The sequence below is a fragment of the Caretta caretta genome, chromosome 8, assembly GCF_965140235.1.
Source record: "Caretta caretta isolate rCarCar2 chromosome 8, rCarCar1.hap1, whole genome shotgun sequence".
Taxonomy (NCBI): Eukaryota; Metazoa; Chordata; order Testudines; family Cheloniidae; genus Caretta; species Caretta caretta.
Genome location: NC_134213.1, coordinates 34,073,992 through 34,097,482, shown reverse-complemented (window position 1 = coordinate 34,097,482; position 23,491 = coordinate 34,073,992). Strand labels below are relative to the sequence as shown.

General features: G+C 45.6%; 1 protein-coding gene across 1 annotated transcript in view; it reads left to right on the top strand.

Annotated features, from left to right (window-relative positions):
- ETF1 (eukaryotic translation termination factor 1) overlaps positions 1–23,491 on the top strand; it is a 37,576-nt gene that overhangs the window by 6,000 nt on the left and 8,085 nt on the right. Inside the window, exons 3-7 of the mRNA XM_048860757.2 lie at positions 15,263–15,438; positions 16,542–16,681; positions 20,831–20,969; positions 22,079–22,269; positions 22,842–22,971. Of these exons, the coding sequence (XP_048716714.1) occupies positions 15,263–15,438; positions 16,542–16,681; positions 20,831–20,969; positions 22,079–22,269; positions 22,842–22,971 (776 nt within the window). The remainder of the gene's footprint in view (positions 1–15,262; positions 15,439–16,541; positions 16,682–20,830; positions 20,970–22,078; positions 22,270–22,841; positions 22,972–23,491) is intronic.

The window sequence follows — 23,491 nt, the reverse complement described above, 5'->3', positions numbered from 1 at the left end:
GGGCAGAAGAGAAAGGGTATTGGCCACTGTACTCCTCCCTAGCCTCTTTTTATTTGGTTGGTCCTCTTTCATCCCTCCCCCTTTGAATAATTCCCCTGCATGCTTCTGTTGCTGCCCACAGCTTTCCCACTAGCCGTATAAAGCTGACACAATCTTTGAATTTTCTTGGTGACCAGGGTGGCTGAACTAGATAGCTGTGAAACTGCCAGACTCATTAACTTCAACTGTTGCTGCTTGGTAAACCTGAATAGTGGCTCAGTTTCTGCAAGCCATCTTGATCATGCTCTTATCAAGCTGAGGTGAAACGTGTTGCTGCCCCGTTTGGGGGGTGAATGGATTTTCAAACCCAGAGTAAGGGAGTACAAAGGAGGACTGATAGAGGAGCTGTTCTCCCTACAGTAAGGAGGAACGCTCCTGATGGTGCCTGTACAGCAGAGCCTAATGACATGAGCATGTTGGCCACCTAAATCCATCAGATAAACTGAGGGTATTGGGGAAAGGGAGATGATCATGAGGATGAATGCCTACTAGCCAGCAAATAATCTCCAACAACTGCATTCAGGACTGCTGAGCCTGTGAGCCCTTATGTGAATCCATCCTTACAGGGCTGGAAGAGAAGGGTGATGGAGGTACAGCTGTAGCAGCAGCTCTGCACCCGAGTAGAGGGATTCCCTTTCAGGGGAAATGGATCTTGCTAAATGCTGTTGAAGGGAAATAGATCTTACTAAATGTTGTTGAAATGGGGGGCAAAGCAGAAACTTGGAAGGAGTGTTGTGGGGGCTGATAGTGTCTGCAAACACAAGTAAGGCTGACAAATGGATGGGTAAGAGTTGAGGGCAGTAGCCGGTGAAGTGACTGTGGAATACCCCTGACCCTCTAGGATTGTATAGTAGCTTTACTGGCCCATGATAGATCAGGTTTCCTTTTCTTCCAAACTAAGTAAATAGCCTTAAAAAGAGGGGTTCACTTGGGAACTAAAGCAGATGCTTCCTTTCATAGCAAAAGGAGAAATTGACCTGTTCAGAAGCAATTCTGCACCTAATCCTAAGAACTAAACCAACCGGGGTGGGCCGGGGGGAGTCTTAGTGATCGGGATCATCCCTGTGAAGGCAGAGCCGTGCAGGCTCTTGAAGAGACCTGCTGGATAGCATGCATCTCCCTGCATGTCTTAGATGTAGGAAAGTAAACACAGTAAATACAGGTTTCAGAGTAACAGCCGTGTTAGTCTGTATTCACAAAAAGAAAAGGAGTACTTGTGGCACCTTAGAGACTAACCAATTTATTTGAGCATAAGCTTTTGTGAGGCATCCGATGAAGTGAGCTGTAGCTCACGAAAGCTTATGCTCAAATAAATTGGTTAGTCTCTAAGGTGCCACAAGTACTCCTTTTCTTTTCACAGTAAATACAAAGTGAGGTAAAAAGATTGAGGTTCAAAGTTGCATGCAGGAATGCCTGCAAAATAGCATACTTAATAGCTGATCTGTTTCAAAACTGGTTATACTTATAACTTAACAAAAGGTGGTACCCAGTATGTGTTGCAGAAAGCTGCCATTGTTTCTGAATTTTCCTCTGACCCATCAGGCAACTTACTGACCCATGTGGAATGGCCCAGTTACAGGAGTAGCCTCAGGCTGCCCATTGCTTTCCAGCCCTGTGCTACACTAATTGAAATCCATTCTGGGTAATGGCACGCTGTCAAAGCTGGGAGGGCTTCAATTAGATCTACATGCATTGTTTTGGTGCATGCTCGTACCATGCCAGTCTTGTGAGCTGGCAAGACTTTTTGGGCCCCCTGGAAGTTCACGTACCCTGCTGGCTCTGGAGAAAAGGCAGATTTAGTAGTTGGTGTGATATTGGCATGACGGGCCTCTTAACAAATGACCCATAACTTTTATTAAGTGGGGATTTTGTATGCTTCATAGCACTAACCTTGAACGGCTGACGTTACGCTCCTGTAAGAATGAATGGGCACTCCGTTTTGAGTGAGATGTCCCTTTACACTTTTGCCTAGTTCCTGTCCTGTCTGAGGACAGGGCTCTGGCTAAAGGAAAAGGTTCAGTAGGGGCATGCTGGCATTTTGTTGGTGTGTACGAAAGAGACAGGCTTGTCTGTTTTGATGAAGATAATAAAGAATATATCAAAATTCAGCAACATGAGTATTTAAACTACTTATCGAAACAGATCTTCCTGGCTGTGAATGGCTCACTCTATCAATAGCAGGCATAGCATAAGGCCTTGTTAATACTGGGTTATGCTGCCTCAACTACACTGGTCTAGTTAATGCAGTACAGCCCTCTGGATTGGAGAACAGGTATTAGGCACCTTTGTAGCAGTATAATTGCATCCACATGAGGGTTTGTACTGATATCGCTATTTCAGTAAACCTGCCCCTTCCCCCCCCCCCCCCCCCCCAAAACAAAACAAAAAATAAAAAACCTGACAGTTATACTGATCAACATCCAAGTGGAGGCCAGGCTTAAGAAGGAACAAGCTGCAGTACCCGTTCTCATTTTGCACACACTCTTCTGGCGCTCTCCCCACAAGCAAAGCCCTTGCAGCTTGAATTGGTATCCTCATTTCCATCTTGACCCTACCCCACCTCTGGATCCTGGTGAGTGGGAGCTGGAAAACTCACTCTGTCTGGTTGAATAGGAAACTTTCTCAGTCCTGAGTCTGCAGCCTTCCCTGAACGTTATCCACTTCCGCAGAATCTAAGCTTTCCTCTTAGTGTCCCTTGTGGTTGTGGAAAAGCTCCCAAAGGTGAGCAGGAGTGTAAGCAGTTCTGTCTTCCTGAGCCTGCACTGCAGCCATCCAGCTCCTGTGTTGTTGCTGCTTAGAACTCTACCGAAATGCAGCAAAGTGCAAACTGACCAGAGCCTTGTCCATTGGGTCTGGTTGCTGGGCATACCCCCGGGGTAGCTGTGAAACTCTGTAAAAAAAAATCAAATAGGCTTTACCTTGCTGCAGCAGGGCAAACTCTGAGCAACAGAGGCCAGCAGTGGACTGCTCACTGAGGAGAACCTGAAATCTGAGACTGGGGAAGGCTGGGTTAGCAGAGACCGCTCATGCAGCGAATGGAAGAGCTTTGGGAGGGGAGAGGATCACATAGAACAGCAGCCAGAGGTAGGAGGGAAGTATCTGTATCACAAAGGCTACAAAATTGTCTGGGAATGGCACCGTGATAGGAATCCCAGCGCTCCTAGGGCAGTGTGGTTTGACTGATCACCTAGGCACTGCCCCGGGCTATATAGCCACTTATTGCGATGTAATCCTGTGGACATTAGGTGACAAACTGTGCGCTCTGTGAGGGGTAGGTTTGAATGGAAAATGGACAGGGAGAGATTAGCAAAGTTAGAAGAGCAGGGTTGAAAATTCAGGGGAGGGAGGTGTAGAAGGCAACAACACATGGTGGGGAATAAAAGGGGTTTAAGGTGATGGGGAGGAAGGATGGATACTGGTAATAGCAGAGGAAAAGATAGTGCCAAGATGTGAAGGCAGGAAGGAAAAGCCTATCTAATGGCATGCCGGGGGGGGGGGGGGGGGGGGAGGGAGGGAACAGGCTGTATTTTAAAAAATGCAGTAAAAAGTTGACTGCAAACAGGACACAACTGTCATCCCGCAGCAGGACTTTGGGAGAAGAGTGTGACAGTATGCACATTAACTGGGGCTACTTTCCAAGCCCTCTAGTCTTCCCTGTCTCCCTCTGTGGGCTGGAGGGATTTGCAGCCCCTATCACAATCTGTCTTGAGGCTTGGTGGGGTGAGTGGGGAGGGAAACGGGACTCTGGAATGTCTGTGAGTGGCCAGAGGAGTGCAGGAAGGAGATAAAGGTACTCCCGTCTGCACAGTCTCAGAGCATGTCTGCTTTCAAGCATCAAGCTTTAGGCGTCCTCCCATGCACTGAACAGAGTAATCTGGAATTGTAACGTGGTGGGTTCACCTTTAATAAAACCCCTTTGCCTGTTCTTGCATCAGGGTTGGGGCAGTTCCAAAGTAAATGACTCCATATTCAACCTGAGAGAGAAGGCTTGAGTTAGGTCCCAACTATTAGATCTTTATCCACCAGTAACACTATGTGAGATTTACGTTACTGAAGGGAAAATAAATCTCTTGTTTTGGGCTGAGGGTCCCTCAGTCAAGTCTGCAGCATGTGAGAAGAGTTCTATGTCTTCTGTTTCTCCTGAAGGCTCACCTAAATCTGTTTAATAGAGATGTTGCTTAGCTTCTAGGGAGTTCTCTGAATAGTTACTGCTCTGGTAGATGAGAGAAGTGCATTAAAAGTCATACAATTGACTATGTTAACTATTAACCTTAAGGAGAAGCTTTAGACTCCATAACTTAAGTTACATATCATCACTAACCTAATTCCTGTCCCATTAGTCAGCTTTTTGGAATCTCTGTAAATCTCTCTGCCTTTGCTTACAGTGTCCTGCTGCTATGAGATCTCTAGGAGGTAGAGCAATGGCAATTGTCCTGTTAGTGAGATGTTGCAGGTTAGCAAGAGACGCTTTCTCCTTGAAGAAAAGATAGAGGACTAAAACTGACAGTCAGCATGTGCTCTCAATGTCAGTTTCCCTTGTTCCTAATAAACTTGTCCTGTTAACAGATCCCTTTGTGCTTGAAGCTAAGAGGCACCAATGAAAGTAGACTTCCTTACTTTATGGTTATTCTTGTGTTCTGTGTTCTAATTGGATTGCTAAACAGCTACTTCAGTTACATTGTATAAAGAGTGCTTTATGAAACCTGATGTTGGCCATCTTCGACCAGAGAGCCCATCAAAGCTATTAGCTGTTTAGCCCAGGCTGAAGGGAGGGCTAAATGTATGTTGTGTGAGCTGGCCATTCTTGATAAGGAGTGTTTGCAGAAAGACTGCTTAGGGTATGGCCCTTTTTTGGTAGCCAGACTTCAGGTTAAAGCGGGGGTTCTCAAACTTCATTGCGCCACAACCCCCTTCTGACAACAAAAATTACTACAAGACCCCACGATGGGGGACCTGAGCCTGCCCAAGCCCCGTCGCCCTGGGTGGGTGGTCCAAAGGCCAAGGGCTTCAGTGCTGAGGAGGGCTGGCTGATGCCAAAGCCTGAGCCTCGCCACCCAGGGCAGTGGGGCTCAGTCTTTGGCCCCAGACTCCAGCAAGTCTAACACCAGCCCAGGCGACCCCCTTAAAATGGGGTCCCGACCTACTTTGGGGTCCCGACTCAGTTTGAGAACCACTGGGTTAGAGCATGGTTTTGCATCCATGCCCCTCCTGACTAATAGGCATTGATGGATCTATCCTTCATGAATTTATCTAGTTCTTTTTTTAACCCCGTTATACTTGTGGCCTTCACAACATCCTCTGGCAAGGAGTTCCAAAGGTTGACGGTGCGTTGTGTGAAGAAAGACTTCCTTTTGTTTATTTTAAACCTGTTGCCTATTAATTTCATTTGGCGACCCCTAGTTCTTGTGTTCTGAGAAGGAGTAAATAACACTTCCTTATTTACTTTCTTCCCACTAGTCATGATTTTATAGACCTCTATCATATCTCCCCTTAGTTGTCTCTTTTCCAAGCTAAAAAGTCCCAATCTTATTAATCTGTCCTCATATGGCAGCCGTTCTGTACCCCTAATTTTTGTTGACCTTTTCTGAACCTTTTCCAGTTCCAATATATCTTTTTTGAGATGAGGTGACCACATCTGCACAGTATTCAAGATGTGGGTGTACCATGGACTTATAGAGGCAATATGATATTTTGTCATCTTATCTATCCCTTTCCTAATGATTCACAACATTCTGGTCACTTTTTTGACTGCTGCTGCACAGTGAGTAGATGTTTTCAGAGAACTATCCACAATAATTCCAATTACTCATAGTGATGACATACATTGAGTACTATGCTTGCTCTTGGCTTATTGGTCATGTGTATTGTTACCCAGCTGTGCAGCTAGGTTACTTGGATGCTGGCCTTTGTGTTGTCCTTAGGCTTAGGAGTTAAATATGCAAATGCTGAGTGGCTGCCATTCACCCTTGGGAGCTGGTTCTTTCTAAGGCAGCATTACACTCTTTTGTAAAGAAGAGCTTGCCTTCTGCAGTATGTCATGGAGCTGGATAAATATAAATCCAGGGGGTGGGTGTCCGAGACCCCTGTTCTAACTAGTCTTTCAGGACACGAGTTTTCCTCGTGTCATGTGTGTAACTGTAAAGGGGAGCTGGCCATTTGCCCATTGCCTTCCTTGCCTGTCAATTCCAGAAGTGTTTCTTCAAGCTTTTTTCTTCCCCTGCTCTTAACTTTTCTATTGAGCTATGCTAACTGTGCAGATGTGCTCCAGGATAGCTTGCTGCATGTCTTTCATATCTGATGCATTGGCAGTCAGTGTAAAGAACTCTCTGGGGTGCATCTGATTGCCAAGCTCTGATGCCTCTGGGTTTGGGAAAACTACACCATATGATGTCAAGGAAGCATTTGGAGTGACCTCTGTGCCCTGTAATCTTCCTTCACAAGGGTGCATGAAGCACTACCAAACAGCATGGTTCTTGCACAGAGCATCATTCAGGAACAGATCATGACTGAAACTGACTTATCTGAAAGATAGACACAGTGAGAGGTGGGAGTGGGAAACTGAGAAGGGGACAACTTGCTGTGCTTACTGATGAGTGCTTTGCAATCACTTCGCTATTCCCTGTGTACCCCTGAGGCCTAAAGATCTGAATATGCAATTCTGGCCTTCTTGCTTCAGTAATTCAGGATACATCTTGCTCCAAACTGACTAGCCTAATAGTGTAGTGCAGCTAAAATATTTTGAATTTGGAAAGTACAGTAATTGGTGGCAGAGTATGGTGGCAGAACTAAGTCTGCTAGTGAGTCATCAGTGTCTGAAGTATAAAAGTGTTCACATGGGTTACCAATATCTGCCTCACTGCTCCAGGAGCACCCTGGTGCTCCAGGCCTGCAAGGTTCCACTCAGAACATGCCCATACCTTGATGCTTTGAAATTCTTGGCTGAAAGGTGAATACAGCAGAGTGGCAGTAACTAATTCAGTTTCTGCTCCCCTGTGTGGGAGCTATGGGATATAGAGAGAGAACTTTACCCACCAATGAAGTGCAGTGACCATGGGCAGATCAGTGGTTCATTACCATCATACGTCAGTGCTCTGCAGCAGTACATGGGCAGCCAAAAATGCCATAGTCTGCTGGAACGGTAGGGCATTCATGGCAGCAATACGGCATTACCTAAGTTGGGATCTAGTAAGGAGACGAGCTGTGGCAGAAGTTTTCAGAGCAATAGTTGCAGCTTAGGGACCTCCAGAGGGGTGGGCGAAGGGAAGAGGCCAAACTAGAGGCTTCAGAGGGGAGTTGGTGGGTCTGACATGTTACAAAAGCCCAGCAGTGGCACCGGGCCTAGTTCCTGCTGGATGAAAGTATGAGGAGGTACATGACCTTGTTCTTCTCATGACCTCCTCTCCTCTTCCCCCTCCCCTCCCCGCAGATGTGCCATGCATGCTGAGTGCAGGAGTCATTGCTTGCAGCAGGCCAGCAGCTGCTCAGGGGAAGTATTGGCTCTGGGTAGCATCTCACTGAGTGTAAGCAGTCTTGCATCGGCTCCTTCACTCGACACCCACCTGTCTCATCCTTGTGGGGCTCTCTCCCACAGGCTGGAGTGGGGTCCCTGCCTAGACAAGGGGTTGGGGGAGAAGAGCCTTGTCACTTAATGTCTCTTGCTTGTCAGTTTCGGTGCTTGGCTCCCCAGCTTGCGTCCAAGGGTTGTGCAGCAGCTGGTGATTGTTCCTGCAGCTACCCTCCAGAACTCCCCTCCATGGGGGGACCATCTCTTCCCTGAGGCAGTCCTTGGTGAGACAGAGGAAGTGGGGGACCTTGGACAATCCAGATGATCCTCGGTGTGGCATCTTTGTTTAATGCTGCCTAATCTGGCACATGGGGCTGAACAAAAGCAGGGATTGAGTTTACAGGGTGAGAACTATGTTGTGGGAGACTGGGCCCAAGCTGTCACTTCAGTCCACAATGCTGTTAAGCATTGCAACTCCCTTCAGTGCTTCTAAGCTGCTCCAGTTTGCCACAGGGTGGAGTGGGGTACTACAGGGCAGCTGAGGTACTAGCTTTGCACAGATCAGAAGTGCCTTTCAGGGCAAGGAATTCCATTTCCTTCGAATTCCAGTTCTCCCTCCTTACACCCAGATCAACAGTTAGAGAAGGAGCAGATCGTACTTTTGCCACCACAATCCCAAGCAGAGGGTCCTTCTCTTTCCCAGCTGCTATCAGATACTTGATCCCAACTTCCTTCCACCTAGCAACTGGCCCTTTTCTCGGTAGTTGAGCAGCGCATTCCACGTGGTCCAATGAAGATGCTGCACAGAACGCTAGCACCTCCCGCAACCTTCCTTTGAAAGGACGCTGTGCAGAACATGGGGTGGCGCTTTGCATCTTGGTGCACTTGAGAGACCCACACAAACGGTAATGTATTGATGAAAGAGAACATGGGGCTCTTACTGAGTCTATATTGAGAGGTGCAAAATATTTGCCACTTACAGTGAGTAAATGCTCCAGATGACCTGGGTTTGAACTCAACCTGTATTTGGGCCCCATCAGTTGCTGCTTGAAACTCGCCCTGTCCAAACTGTTAGCTAATTTCTTGGCTCTCTTTAAATATCTGTGAATCATTTGTCTGCTGCTCAAGGGACATTTCAAGATTCTGATTACTTGGAATGGATCACATGGCGTTTTGCCTGTTCCTGATGGGCTGAGACCACCTCAGGAAGGGCCAGTTCTGTAGAAAGCATTTTCACTTCTCTTCTTGGAGGTTGTGTTAGTTCCTCTCTGGCAGCAGAATATGTCAGCTCCTTGAAGACTGAGCCAGGGCTTTCTATTATTGGGTGCGTTTCAAAGTGATGTTGGTCTATCAAGTCCTGAATGGGTTTGGGCAGTGGCTACTTGACACTGCCTCTCCTTGTTTCTGCGGCAGTGCTGGTGCCTATCTGGGAAATGATTACCCTGTCTGCGTGCTTCCCAAAACATGACTTTCAGGGTGCCATGTAGGTAGGATAGCATTGTCAGGTACTCATCCTATAATGCTAGGTGCAGAAAACAGACTGAACAGAATTGGGGCATTGCCTAGTTGAGGGTGAGTGTCGGTATTCAGTAAAATGGTATGTGTATAAGACAAGAAAACCAAGACTCTCAATGATTTTGGGACTTGTATATGCAAAATCCATGTTGAACACCCATCCAGCACTCTGAGCATAGAAATGTAGAGGTAAAGTAAAACGCCGCCAGAGCGGCAGCAGCACCTCTTCCTCCCACCCTACCATAAACCCTTTGATTCAGAGCCACGTGGTCAGCATGTGTTATACTTTCCCACTAAACACCAGTCCAACGCAGTCTCTACTTTGTGCTGGGAAGGTCAGCAAATTCAGGGTATTTCAGACCTTCGGGGGGCCAGAGCATCCCAAAGGAAAGGAGGAGGCCTTACAGGACTGCCAGCAGCTCCTGAGCAAGGGGATCAAGCTCAGGGGCCTCATTGCAGCTGTGGCAGTATGGCCTGGGGAGAGGCGAGGCAGCATCAGGTCAGAGTGAGTTTCCAGATATTGTATATTTGCAGAATCCTGCCTTTTCTGAGCCTTCCTCCCCCACTAATGTAGCATTCTTTGTTTTTGCTGTATTGGATTCTTGAATTTAATGGACACTTGCTGAGCCTCAAACACCTGGAGGCCAGTGGTGCCTATTGATCATTCAGAAGTGTGGGCATCTGGATGAACATGCAGTACTGACTGAAACTTTCAGTGCACAGCTTCCATCGGTCTCCCATTTGGCTATGGGACATGTGTCTCAATGAGGCATAACCTGTAAGTCAATTATGTATGGCAGTGGGGAGTTGTTCTGCCCAGCCCGTTGCCACCACATTAAACATGGAGGGACTTTGCTTGTATTCTCTAGTCACTTTTGGAGGGAGAAAATACACAAGTACATCCAGGAAGGCGATTCTTCTGATAGCAGTGTCTGGGCTCGACGGTTCAATAGAAAGTCTTCCAGCTACAGTATGTAGCTAGGATAACTTATCTGCACATCTTGTTTGTGGTAGGCTCTTTGCAGTCTCCTGCAGTTAAAGAAATAAGGGCTTAGAATAGCCCTTCGAGAACATTGCTCCCAGCTTTTATTTCCTTCAACTAAAGCAAGCCAACTCTGCACTTGACTGATAGCATTTAGTTATTGGAGAGACCAGATGGGTGAAGGTAATATCTTCTATTGGACCAACTTCTGTTGGTGAAAAGGGCAAGCTTTAGAGCTCCACACAGCTCTTCGCCAGCTCTGACTACTGACATTCCTTACGTTTGCTGATATCTGCTCATTACACCTTGTGGTGATAGAATAAAATGGTCTATTGTGGAACAGCTACTGCTCAGTTGCTTTTTCTGTGTATCTAACAAAGGTTCCTCTGATATTTCAGTGTAGGCCACTAACTCTTATTTTATGTAGCAAGGTTGGTTATAAACAGTTATCCTCCCTTGCCAGCATCAGGTCAGTACGGCAGCCTAGAGTGAGCCTTGTTCCTCAGATTTCCACCTGTGATCGCTGCTTGCTCTCCTAGCACTCTGAAAGGAGTGCTGAGGGAAGAATCGCTGTCACTATGAATGATCTGTGCGGTACCAAACCACATTGGAGTCTAGGGCAAGAGGCAGCCAGTTTGCTGAGGTGATGCTGTTTGGGAGGCTGTGTACACCCCTTCTGGAAGAGACTAAACTGCCAACTTGGCTTATCCGTTGAAACTTGAAAATGTGAAAACCTGTTCAGCTCTGCCTAGAAACCAAATCCCTTCTCAGCAAGATGGCCGCCTCTGGTAGGAAGCTCAATTGCCAATAGTAATTAAAGTAACCTTTTACAAGTACAGAAGGCAGCTTGCTCCAATGCAGTGTGCCACCTGTCTTGTGAACATTCATACGGTGGCTGTGCTCTTCCTTCAGACTGTCTAGAAAAGACACAGAAATGAGCACAGCTTGGAGTGGCAGCTCCCCAAGCTGGAAATTCAGCACAGCCATGCCAAACTGGTTGTCTAAAATGTCTGCTTTGGAAGTTCCACTATTGCTTCACACGAGAGCCCAGAGGCATTTTTTCTGGTCCTGCAGATTCCACAACAGCCTCCAGAGGTTGCAGTGAGATGGACGAGGCACTTGGGGATACTCCGACTGGGAGGTGCAAGAGGATTTTACGGGGAACAGGAATATCTTTAAGTGCAAGCTGTTGCTGAATGCCTCTGTGCCTGATCAGCAGGGCACAAATCTGTGCTGCTCAGTTTTTTCATTTTGTGCTTTACAGGAATAGCTTGGCCATGTAGCAGCATGATGAGTTACAGATATGTAATTGCTTTGAGACAGGAAAGCTGCTTTCCTGTGGTAAGCTATTGCTTTGAGCTGGCATCTTACTAGATTTCTAGTTTCCTAGGTCCACTTAGTATTAAGTTACAGAAGCTGATGGGCCTGTCTCTCAAAAGCATTCATGGATCCCAGTTCGGGTAAGTGAAACTACTTCAGAGCAAAAAAATCGCTCTGAACCCAGAATGTTAAGACTTACTGTGTTTGGGTTGTCTGTTGACCTTCCTTACCTTCCTTTTTAATGAAAAATAATTTGGCTGCTTTTACTCACTTACCCAGCAGATGGCAGCAGAATGCTCGGCATAAACTGCTGAATGGACCTGAATAGTCATGGTAGTGTCTGGCAGAAATGGCTCAGTAAACTGGAAAATGACACTTGAATAACTGAGCTGTCTGTTTTTCCATGCCAGCTTCAAGCTCAGACAGTGCAATGCCTTTCTAATGGCAAATCGCCTTTCTAATGGCAAATGCTGTCTTACATGATGCTGCAGGAACCGGTTAACACTGAAATGGCCTTCACTGTGTGAATGGTAGTGAAGCATGTCAAATCAGAGGAAAGCACCTAGCATGTTTCACATGAACTGGGAAGGCAGAATTCATTGAAGTGCTGGGTAGAAAGCAGAGTATTAATGCTAATCAAACTCTGGCTTGAGCAAAGCAATTCGATGTGCATTCTCCCTCCTCTTTGGGCGCCTTTGCTCTTGTATTGCTAACTGCAGTAGCAGACTACAAGGATCTCTGAAGCCGGTTGTCCCATTATGGCCGAAGATAGTGGGAAGATACCCACTGTCTCATATGTTCTAGTCTGTTTTGAATGTGGCCATGAGTGTTTCATTGCAATGGGGTTCCTTACTGCTATGTTGGGATAGGATTTACAGGTGGCATGGTAGTTTGGCAATGTACTGTGGTTTCTCCAATTCCCTTAATCATGGGTTGTCCAAACAATCTGTCACGCTAGCATGAAATTGGATGAGTAATCCAACATGCAGTGATGGCTCCTGTCTCAGGGAAGCCTGCAAGATGTGGGATTGCCTGATCTGCTTGCTGCCGTAGCTTATGTAGAGCTGTGAGGGAATGGTAGCAGGAACTGGGCAAGCTGTGCCAGTACCTATGTATCAGATCTTTGTCTGAAGCTAGAGTAGGAAGATCGGCACGCTCTAAGATAGTGTGAAATTCTAGGCGAAGAGGGGCTTGAGGAGCATGGGTTGATGGGGAAAGAACAATGAAGTTGGGATGTGAAGGGTGATCTCTGCCATTCACTGAAGATCCATCAGTTATGGATGATCTTATACTGGGCCAGGAGCACACTTATGGAACCTCCTAAATGCTCTGTCCATATTGTGTTCTACACCAGGGCACTTTTCTGCATCAGCCTATGATCTCTTTCCATCGCTGTTCTCAGTGGAGGAGGGAGAGAGAGACTTGTGTGAAATCTCCAGGGCTCTGCTGTTAAAAAGCAGTGCACAAAGTGTATAAATCTGCACATGGCAAAAAACCTTCTCCCCTGTTGGAGCAGGACTATTCTTAATTCATGCCACAAATAAATTGTTTTCAACTAATAGTGTGAACTAGGGAGATTTCTAGTCTCCAGGTGTCTCAGGGTGCTTTCAGAGGAGATATCTGTAGCTGTTTTTCTGAAGGTAGCATTCATTGAAGTTAGCTCCTATTCTCATCAGCCTTTCTCTTAAAAAAGAACCACCTGGGAGTGTTAGACCATTGTGTCTCCCACAGGTTCATGCCATTTAGTGAGGTAGCTAACTGCTTGAAAGAGTGGTACGAAGTACTCTGTGGCTGCTATGACCTGGAAGTCAGAGCTGCACTTGCAGATCCGTGGCTCACGTTCCCTTCAAGGAATAACTTGCATGCAAATGACTCTTCACAGCTGTTTTTCTGTGTGGTGGTTAGGGATATTTAAAACCAATTAGTCATTTTTAAGGTTAAGGACTTGTTTAAACTTATGCTGTTGGGTCAAACTTGGCCCAAAATGTAGGTCTTGGAAAACACCAAGGACGCTTGTTCATTCAAAGGCTAATGGAAATTAAGCTTTTCTTTTAAAAAACCTTCCCCTGTGTGTTTGTCGCTCAGTACTTTGGAGGACTATGCTAGTACGTGAGAATCTGAAGAGAAAGCTGATGAGAAAATGACACCTCTACTTTCCCTCCCAAACTGAGTTGCAAAAACCAATCTGGCTCTTAAACTGTTCTTGCTTGGCAAAGTCAGTAGTAACACTAATTATAGTTAAAATAAAGGGATGTCCAGCTTTTCTGGTAGTTCACTTGTTTAGATGCTACATGCATCTCTTGTTCGTCCCAGGCAGTTACTAATGGGTCAGTTTGAAAAAGAACAGGGGGATGAGGACTCCAGAAAAGAGGAGCCCCCTGTACTTAGCACTGACTCTCAAGACTTTGAATCTCATGATACTTGGTATCTGTCTTCAAACCCCAGCTCCTGGATTCCTGTGATTTTGAGAATCTCACTTTCATTTAGAAGTAAATTTTCAGCCCTTGTGGCTAGAGAAGTTCAAAGTAAACCCCAGAGGGCTCAACCCAGAAGACCAGATCAAAAAGAATCCCAATCCCATTTAAAGCCAATCTGTGACTCTTTAGGGGGCCTGTCTCATGATTTTTTTTTGGACTCTTGGAGTTAGCAGTGCTGAACAAGCAGATGTGCTTGCACAGTCTAGAAGCTGCTTTGCAATCCCATACCTGTTTGTTTAAAACTCGTTAGCTTGAAATGGCTTCCATGGTTGCGTGCAATGGGAAGGGGCTTGTGGTTACACTGCAAACTGTTATTTCCTGAGTCACTTTCACTTCAGACGTTTGTATAAAAACTGAAATGGAAAGAGGCGCAGAAACCAGCTTAGGATCTTCGTGCTCTGAAACTGTTGTCCTGTGAGAACAAATAGAACTGATTAAAAGATGACCCTGCAGTGAGAAATGTGGAGGTGTGACGTTTGTTTACATAGTTCTCATTAGCCTTCCAATGTCCACATCCTTTAGATGCAAGGTGACCAGGTTGGAAAAGCATGCTTCTGACAGATCTACATTGCTGACTCTACTTATTGGCAGGGGCTAATCCAAATGCTGATTTGTTAGCACACCAGTCTGCTAACAGTGCCACAGTCAGGGAGCCAAAATTCTTGTGTGACGAGTTTAGTCCTATTAGACGACAAGCAGTGAGTGGTGGAAGGAGAATGAGCACAGTGTGAATGGGGAGGTGACATGCCCATCTTGTCCTAGGGCAGTGGTTTTCAAACTATGGGTCACAACCCAGTATTGGGTCATGGAATGTAAGGCACTGGGTTGCAGTGGCTCTGATCAGCACTGCTGACTGGGCCGTTAAGTCCCATTGGCAGTTCTACCCGGCTAAGGCAGGCTAGTCCCTACCTGTTCTGACAACACGCTGCAGCCAGCAGCAGGTCAGGCTCCTAGGCAGGGGAGCCACAGGGCTCCACGCACTGCCCCCACCCCAAGCACTGGCTCCCAGCCAATGGGAGCTGGTGGGGATGGTGTCTGCAGACAAAAGATACACGGAGCCACTTGTGTGCCTCAGCCTAGGAGCCAGACCTGCTGCTGACCGCTTCCAGGGCGCAGCATGGTCCACGGAGCCAGGACAACCTGCCTTAGTAGCACCGCTGACCAGGAGCCGCCCAAGGTAAGCCCATGCCCCAGCTCCGAGCCCCCCAACCCAGAGCCCCTTCCTTTATCCTAAACCCTTCATCCCCAGCTCCGTTGGGTCATGGGGATCAACAGTTTTCTTAAACTGAGTTGACAGAAAAAAAAAGTTGGAAAATCAGTCCTAGGGCATTGTTCATACCAAAGACATTCTTGTATTCTCCCCACCCTAAGCAATATGTGCTGTCTTAATTTCTGTGATTAGCCCCATTTTTTTTCCTTCCTCAGCAATGGTACCAGCATGATTTCGTTGATCATTCCCCCCAAAGACCAGATTTCACGAGTGGCAAAAATGTTAGCGGATGAGTTTGGTACTGCGTCAAACATAAAGTCTCGAGTGAATCGCCTTTCAGTACTGGGAGCCATTACATCTGTACAGCAAAGACTCAAACTCTATAACAAAGGTAACACAGGGCCTGTGTGGGACTCCTGCTTGCTAAACGTTTCCCCAAGGCAAACTGTCTTTACTACAATATTTGCTTGGGCTGTTACAGCAAGCTGGCCAAAGCAGACCATAAGTTGCTGTTCAGTTGCATGTTGTCTATTGCTGCTTTGCACTAGTAAATTTCTCCCCTGCCATTAAGATGTTTAAAGCAAGTCACCCAGGGTTGGGGGGGAGCAGGGGAGGGACTCCTCCAATCCACTGCTTTGAAACCCTAGCACATTTTGTAAGCCTATGCAATCTCCAGCATGTTGGTACAAGGGCCAGTACAGTGGGGCCCAGTCCTGTCATGAGTGGGCTCCTGGTTGCCTTTTTCTTTGGCTGTCTTTGTGGGCCCAATTCTGAAACTTTAACAGTTTAAAATGGTGTGGATTCTTCAATGTTAAATCCATGCTTTCCTGCTTAACTTGGCCTTGGCTTATCTTTTAGCCTCTGTGTATGAAATGTGACACGGATGTGCAAATCTGGGGAGGAAATAAAGCCTGCCATCAAGGTGTACACTGGAAAAGGGTCTAATTGTGCAGCTCTTATTCAAGCAAGTAGTCTGACTCCAGTAGGACTGTGCACACAAATAAGAGCTGCGGGATCAGGCCAGCTGTCGGAGAGCTGCCATATAGGAATTGGTAGAGTTTTTATGGGGTGATGCTGTTTAACTCATTTCCACACAATAAATATTTGCCTTCTAGCTGGTTTAAGAGCTGGGTACATGTTCTTAACTTAGTCCCAGGGAAGTCTTTGTCGTCATAATGCATCAACTTGCCAATAAATAACTCTCCTGTTGGCAAGCTCAGTCCTTTTAGCTAGCTTCTAGAAGTGCATTTGTGCATTGCTCCCCATATAGCTATGATAAGAACACACAAATTAGTCCTTCAGGTTTCTTGAAGGAACAAGTGAGGTGGGGGTGGGTAGTGGGCTGGGGGGGTGGCAACTCCTGTAATAGTGTGTGGGGAAATTTGAAATTAAATCCATATGTCCTCAGATCATTGAAATCCTGGTGTTCATTGTCAGCAATACTGAATGTAATATTTGGTGATCTAAAATTATGGTACTTCGTGTCCTTTACAGTACCTCCAAATGGTCTGGTTGTTTACTGTGGAACAATTGTGACAGAAGAAGGAAAAGAAAAGAAAGTGAACATTGACTTTGAGCCTTTCAAACCAATCAATACATCGTTGTATTTGTGCGACAACAAATTCCATACGGAGGTAGGAGAAATCCTGTACTGCTCACAGGTCTTGCTGTAGCCAAAGCATGGTGATGCATTTCAAACAGCTGTGCTAGACTTACTAAATAATTCATATCGCACTTGTATCCAGACTCCCCAGAGCAGTAGATCTTAACGGGAAACCAGCCGCTCTGTGTAAATGCTGTGGGATGACTTATAACTGGCTTGTGTTCAGAAATGCATGATATTTGCTGATCGGGGTTTTCTTATGGAGAGATCCAAAGTTCTTATGTCCTTAAACTCTGCTGCAGCTAATCTTAATAACCAAAGTGGGTAATTTTGGCTGAGTTTGTATAATCCACAGGCTTTTCTTTGGAGTTGATGGCGGGACTTGTCTTGCACCAGAGTACTGTGACTTCATTCAGAGCCATGCTTGAAGTGAGGCTTCGTAAAAAAGAGCTAGGAAAGCTTGGCAGCAAGGTGTGCGTGAGAACTAGTGACATTAGTGCTAATGTCACTAGTTCTCACATGCACCTTGCTGCTAAGCTTTCCTAGCTCTTCTTGCTGGAGGAAATGGAGCAGCATGTTGGGTGAGGATTACCATGCGCTTGGGGCCGAGCCATTCAGGTTTATTAATTCAAACCTTTGAACCAAAAGCATGGCTTTGTTTTCAGTTACTATAAAAGCAATGAATGACAGATTTTATATATAGAGAAAAAGGTATTGATCATTACCTTCTCCTGAGGCATAGGCAGGTCACAATGGATTCTCCTTTGAGGGTCCCTCTTATCCCCCAATGGTTCAGCATATTTATACTTTTTCACATTATCTGACCATCCAATCAACATTAAGCATTCTTACATAACCCATATGTTACACATGAGCAGGCTTCAGTTTACATCACTTGCTGTCTGTGCAATTTTCATGTCTCTCTCCCAATTGGTTTACTTACTCGGATCATACCATTCAATGCAGGGACTTTTTGTCCGTATCTTGTGTTTGTTTTGTTGTACTGATTAACTTCCTCTTTTCTATGGGCTTCAACACACATCACCTTTATCCTACATAGCAGCTGTAATCATGACTTACACAGCTTCATAAGGACGAATTTAGCAAGCAACACTCATGTCAAGCAAAGACCAGGCTGAAGCCAGTTAGCTTAGCATAAGTATTACCCTGGCCTGCCTAAACTCATTACACTTCTAGCAAGCACCACTCTATCCTCTGACAGCAGAGGGTTAATTACTACTCTGGCAACTGCCCTACTGAGGTCCATCAGTGACTGAGGAGGCAGATTGCAGCCACCCTTGTGAAAACAATGTTGAGGTCCCTTCCACCTGGACCAGGAGGGAGCATGGCATGGCATGCTGGAACTTAAAGTCCTTCCTGGCTGTGTTTTCACTTTGCAAAGGCCTTAAAGTTCATGGTAGAGTTCTGGCTGCACTTTGCACTTGTGAATTGTACATGCATCTTTCTGAGGTATACTTACCTGGCATCTAAAATGAAAGCATGCGACTGAAGTAGGAAGTCAGTATTTGGGGGCACATATGTGTCAGTGGCTGGAGTCTCACCGCAGCTCTCCACTCAGTGTTCACGCTTGGGTTGTCGCATCGAATGGTGATAAGGTCCATTGCCAGCCTCATAGTGGATTATAAACACTCTGGGGCGGAGACTGTCTTTTTGTTCTGTTTGTACAAAACATGAGATACCTACTCCGATCCCACCTCTCCTTTTGGGGATATCCTACTCCTGGGAGGACTCCCAAACACCCCTTTGGCCTGCCAGGAGTTGCTGGCACTGGCGGCAGCTCCCTGCCTAGGTGGTACACCAGCCTGCTGTCCAGGAGGGGCAGCGCTGCTAGAAGTTCCAACTCGCACTCGGCTGGGGAAGACCATATGGAAGAAGGGAAGGGAAACCACAAAAAAGAATAAAAAGCAAACCCAAGGAAATGGGAAAGACCAGGAATACAAAGGCATGAGACATGGCAACTGCTCCAGCATACTGTGTGGGAACCCTGAGGTTTGAGACAGGAACAGTAGTCTGCAATCTGTCACAGACATTGGAGCCTCCAACAAAGTTAGAACCTTCGGCTTCAGTGGGCTAAACTCCTTCTGAAAAATGTAGCTGTAGCCCAGCAAATAACTTCTTAGCTGGCGTTGCACTGGTCAGCAAGAGAATGTCATTTACTTTGGAAAATTGTAATAGCTAGAAAGTGATATAATAGCACCTTGTTTCTTGACCTGTCTGCTTTGCCCATCTCCACCGAGTAGTGCTTAGTTCCAGTTTTCCTAGCTCTGCTTGTGGTGCAGAATCTGTATACCTATGAAAGAGCATGTTGTATTCTATTCTGTAGTGCCAATTGCCACTTATGACCGGATGCCACAATTGCTGGTCATTTTGACGGGTAAAACGGAAAGTGCAACACTTGACTCCTGAGATCCCAGTTTGCAGCTGGGATACAGGAGGTGGCACCTTAGTTTTGGCAAACAGAAGTGGATGGAGGTCATGGAGCAGCAAGAGACACCCAGGCTGAAGGAATAGCCTGAACAAAAGCAGGAGGCCCTTCCATTAGGCTCTATAACTAGAACAATAGAATCCATGGCAGAGCAGTGATGAAGGGGAAATCACTGGTGACCATTTGATACTTAATTTAAGAGTGAATCAGGAACACAGATTTTAGTCACTTACATCTTGGCAATCGTGAGATCTGCTAAGATTTCCTCAAGATACTTTATTGCATGTGTGAAATTGAAGTAACTTCCCAAAAGGGGTTTGAACTCTGAAATCTGTCTAAATAGTGGATTTATGATCACTTTTTGATACCTTGGCTGGAATGCTCTTCTTGGTCACACAATTTGCTTGGCTCTCTCCCAGTTAAATAGATTGCAATGTAATAGGCCACTACTACTACTACACCTCATAAATTAATAAAATATTTAGCTTGGCCCAGGTCCTCCATTAAACCTTTATTTTCCTGATATTTAGCTCAAATACTGGATTTTGGATAAAGGTGACTGATGCTTTTTGTTCCATCCATTCAGTCCAACAGTCTACTCTGGGAGACATGCAGACAGCTTAAGCCCTGTGATAGCAAGTTAACAGCATCATTTCTCCAGCATTCAACAAGCTGCTGAGAACTTGTCAATTTAAAATTTATTTCAGGAACCAGTTAAATTCTGAAACTCCTGAATTAGGATTGGGCAAGAAACAATCTAACTTCAAATGCTAATCTCTGCTCACTGGCTACTTTAAATAGTCCTCCCTGCTTTCCATAAACTGGAAGTGGAAGCAGTTTTTGGAAGGAGGCAATTGATAAGACCTAGCCAATGAGCAACCATTCTAAGGCTTGCTGGCTCAGAAGGGAACAGTCAACTCAGAACATGCTGGAGAATCAGACCCTGCTTAACCTTCTTCACTGCAGTAGGAAGGAGACATGAGATACCTGACCTTCCAATAGGTGTTGTGGCTGTGTCCCTCTTCCACCCATAGCAAATAAATCAATAGAACTGTTATTACTAACCACCCGTTAGTCTGTAAGGCTGAGCTTTTGTCACAGTTGTCATGGATTTCATAACTATCAACATTGTGAGTCTCTTGCTGGTAGACATGTGATAAAGTTGAAATTCCTTGATAGCGGCCGAGCTAAAGATTGGGCTGCATTGGTGACTAATAAAGTAAACCTAACAGCATTGCACTGATACAGCCAGATCAGAGGACTATGTGAGACATAATCCCCCAGACAGGAGTATTAGGAAAACTAGTTTAGCTTCCTCTCCACACATCCAAACAGAATAGGATTTTAACTTGAAGAGCTAATTTGGATACACAGAGGTAACCCTCCAGTTTTTTCTCCTGCTAAACCTGTCCCTTTAAGCAATGGACAGTTGGTCAATGGCATTGCAAATGGTGGGGACAACTTGTGTCTGACTCCAAGCACCGGCATCTTGCTCCAGCAGTGGTACCGGGTATAAGAAAGTAACTAAGAATCAAGAGTTTTCTCGGGTATTTTTGTCAATTTCATCTTGGCTGCTTCATAAAAATATCCATGATCACCAAACCATTGTTTCAGTGATCTGTACTGTGCCTGGTGTTCTCATTTAATGAACTGCTGCTCTGCTTAGTAATCAGACCGAAGTGCTGATGTTGGCTGATAGTGGTTATTACTAACCATGTTGTGTTCACATTTCAGGCTCTGACAGCACTACTGTCTGATGACAGCAAGTTTGGTTTTATCGTAATAGATGGTAGTGGCGCACTCTTCGGAACTCTTCAAGGAAACACAAGAGAAGTCCTGCACAAATTCACTGTGGATCTCCCAAAGAAGCATGGTAATCAGTAACAAAGATCTTAACTGCCTCGAGCAGAAAGGGAATGTGGAGGCAGGGAGAGGAATGTAAAGTACAATTAGTGATTCCAAGGCAGTGTGTAATTCCACACTCAGGAAGAAATATTTAGCTGACTTAGACAATGAAATGTTAAGAGACAGACACATTTGAAAGAATGGAACCAGTAGTGTCCAAATCCTGTAGTCCATTTCCCTGCCATCTTCTGTCTCATAAACTGTTAGCAAATCAACATGACCCATATAAAAGGACACTTTCCAGTCAAATTTGACCCCAAACTTGGTGTTCACAAATGAATTTTCCAAAACAAAGACCAGTAGCTCTTAAATTGCAGTTGAAAGTGCCTTTGAATCTTGCCCTGAAAGTGTGTGCATTTCAGACACTGGCCTATTGCATGAGAACCCCAGTGGAACTGACTTGGCCCCTTGTGCTGTCAAAGCAACAAAAAATGCCAAAAGGTTTAATGGTACTGAGTTCAGTAAACTAGACTCTAAATGTTCAGTCTGATGTAAGCAAGGATATTATCTTCCTTTTGTCTCTAAATATTCGTGAATTAAGTACTTAACCAGCAGTTGCTTAGTCTTAGTTGAAACAGAAAGACAGTTAACTAATTTTGCCCCAGCGGTATCCCCATTAAGGAAGTTTGCCCCAATGTAGCTAAACCCGTATAGACCCCTACTGCAGAGGTACTGTGCTAGTATGTAGCAAGGCTTAAGTTAGTACAGCATAGTCTGGTGACGTACCAAAGTAAACTGCATTGGTGTAAGCCTCACTTCTCCAGGAAGAGCTTGTGCCGGGGGGAACTATCAATTCAGTTATATTACTGCAAATGGCCTTAATGCGAGCAAATCTTAGCCATTCTTCAGTGTTTCCTTGTGACATGTTTTCATGTGGGAGACGTGTAGAAAGTCACCTGATGGGTGGGTCCTGCCTGTTCGCTCTTTGCTGTCTTGAGTTCCCTTATCTCTGCTTGTGATAGACTAATTTGCATCATATCTTGGGTTCCGTTGCTCTACACCCAGTTGGGGCCACATGCCAACAGGTTCTGTGGCAGTAGACCTCAATGGCTACATCCCATCTGTTCTCTCTGAAAGGTAGAGGAGGTCAATCTGCCTTGCGTTTTGCTCGTTTGAGGATGGAAAAGCGACACAACTACGTGAGGAAGGTAGCAGAGACGGCTGTGCAGCTGTTCATTTCGGGTGATAAGGTGAACGTGGCTGGTCTCGTTTTAGCTGGATCAGCTGACTTCAAAACTGAACTAAGTCAATCTGACATGTTTGATCAGGTAAGTGAAAGTGGACTTGCTGTGCTAAATGAAACCTACAGCCTGCCTGCTTAAGGACTGTGACTAATGTCCTCATGGTGCTAGTGGTGGCAGTGGCTCATGGCTGACACATGCTCTTCAGGAGAAACCCAACTAAAGTACCTTAATGTAAGAATACAATTAAAATGTAAAATTGTTGTATTCTGTAGGGGGGCCCCTTTCTAGAAACGGAGCTATATCCCAGTGACCTGAAAGAAGCTAGGATTTCACTTAGTAGTGGAGCATACCTGATGGGATGCTTGTCTTTTCTGGCTAAAAGTGGAATTCATGTTTTCGTTATATTCCAAAGCGAAAAGCAGAGGCTTTAGTAGAACTCAACTCCTCTAAACTTGATCTGTTTGGCCCTGCACTCTGAAAGTTGTAGTTACACACTGAATGTTCAGAACTATTTTGTTTCACTTCCATGCAGAGGTTCAGAAGTCAGATTACCAGTGTACCTTTTGTCAGGCATTTTTATTCTGATGAGTTTCTGAAGTAGTTTTATGGCAGTGCTGCTCAATAGGTTGGCTAACACTGACTTTCTTTGTATGTAGAGGTTGCAGTCCAAAGTGTTGAAACTAGTTGATATCTCGTATGGTGGAGAAAATGGATTCAATCAAGCAATTGAGTTGTCCACTGAGGTCCTCTCCAATGTGAAATTCATTCAAGAGAAGAAACTAATAGGTATGAATAGGCCTACATAGCTAGCCTCTCATGAGTTGGATACCCATCCTGCTTTAGTACTCACCCCAGTGCTGCTGCTGGATTCAGTGCACTAGCTCAGTCCTCATGTGAAAGTTGGGCAGAAGGGGATGTCACTGATGACCTCCATTCTCCAAGCACCACCTCAAACACTGCTTTCAGCTTGGAATAAATCCTCCACTCTCTTCTTTCTGCCTTGCCACAAAAGTGCCCTCTGAGCAGTCCTCTGAATGCATGTGGTGTGAAGTGAGACATCACAGCAGCTGGCCTGGTATCTGTCAGTCACATATGCTTCTTTTTGGGTCCACTCTGACACACTGAAGTGCTATCAGTTGCTGCTTTTGTCAAAGACCCCCAAGTTTGTCAACATATGGAGTACTGGAGAGGAGTGTGAGAGTTGTGGTTAGGGCACTGCACCTGGGTTCAATTCCTTTGCCTGCTACTGACTTGCTGTGTGACTTTGGGAAAGTCACATCAACTCTCCCTCAGCTCCCCATCTGTA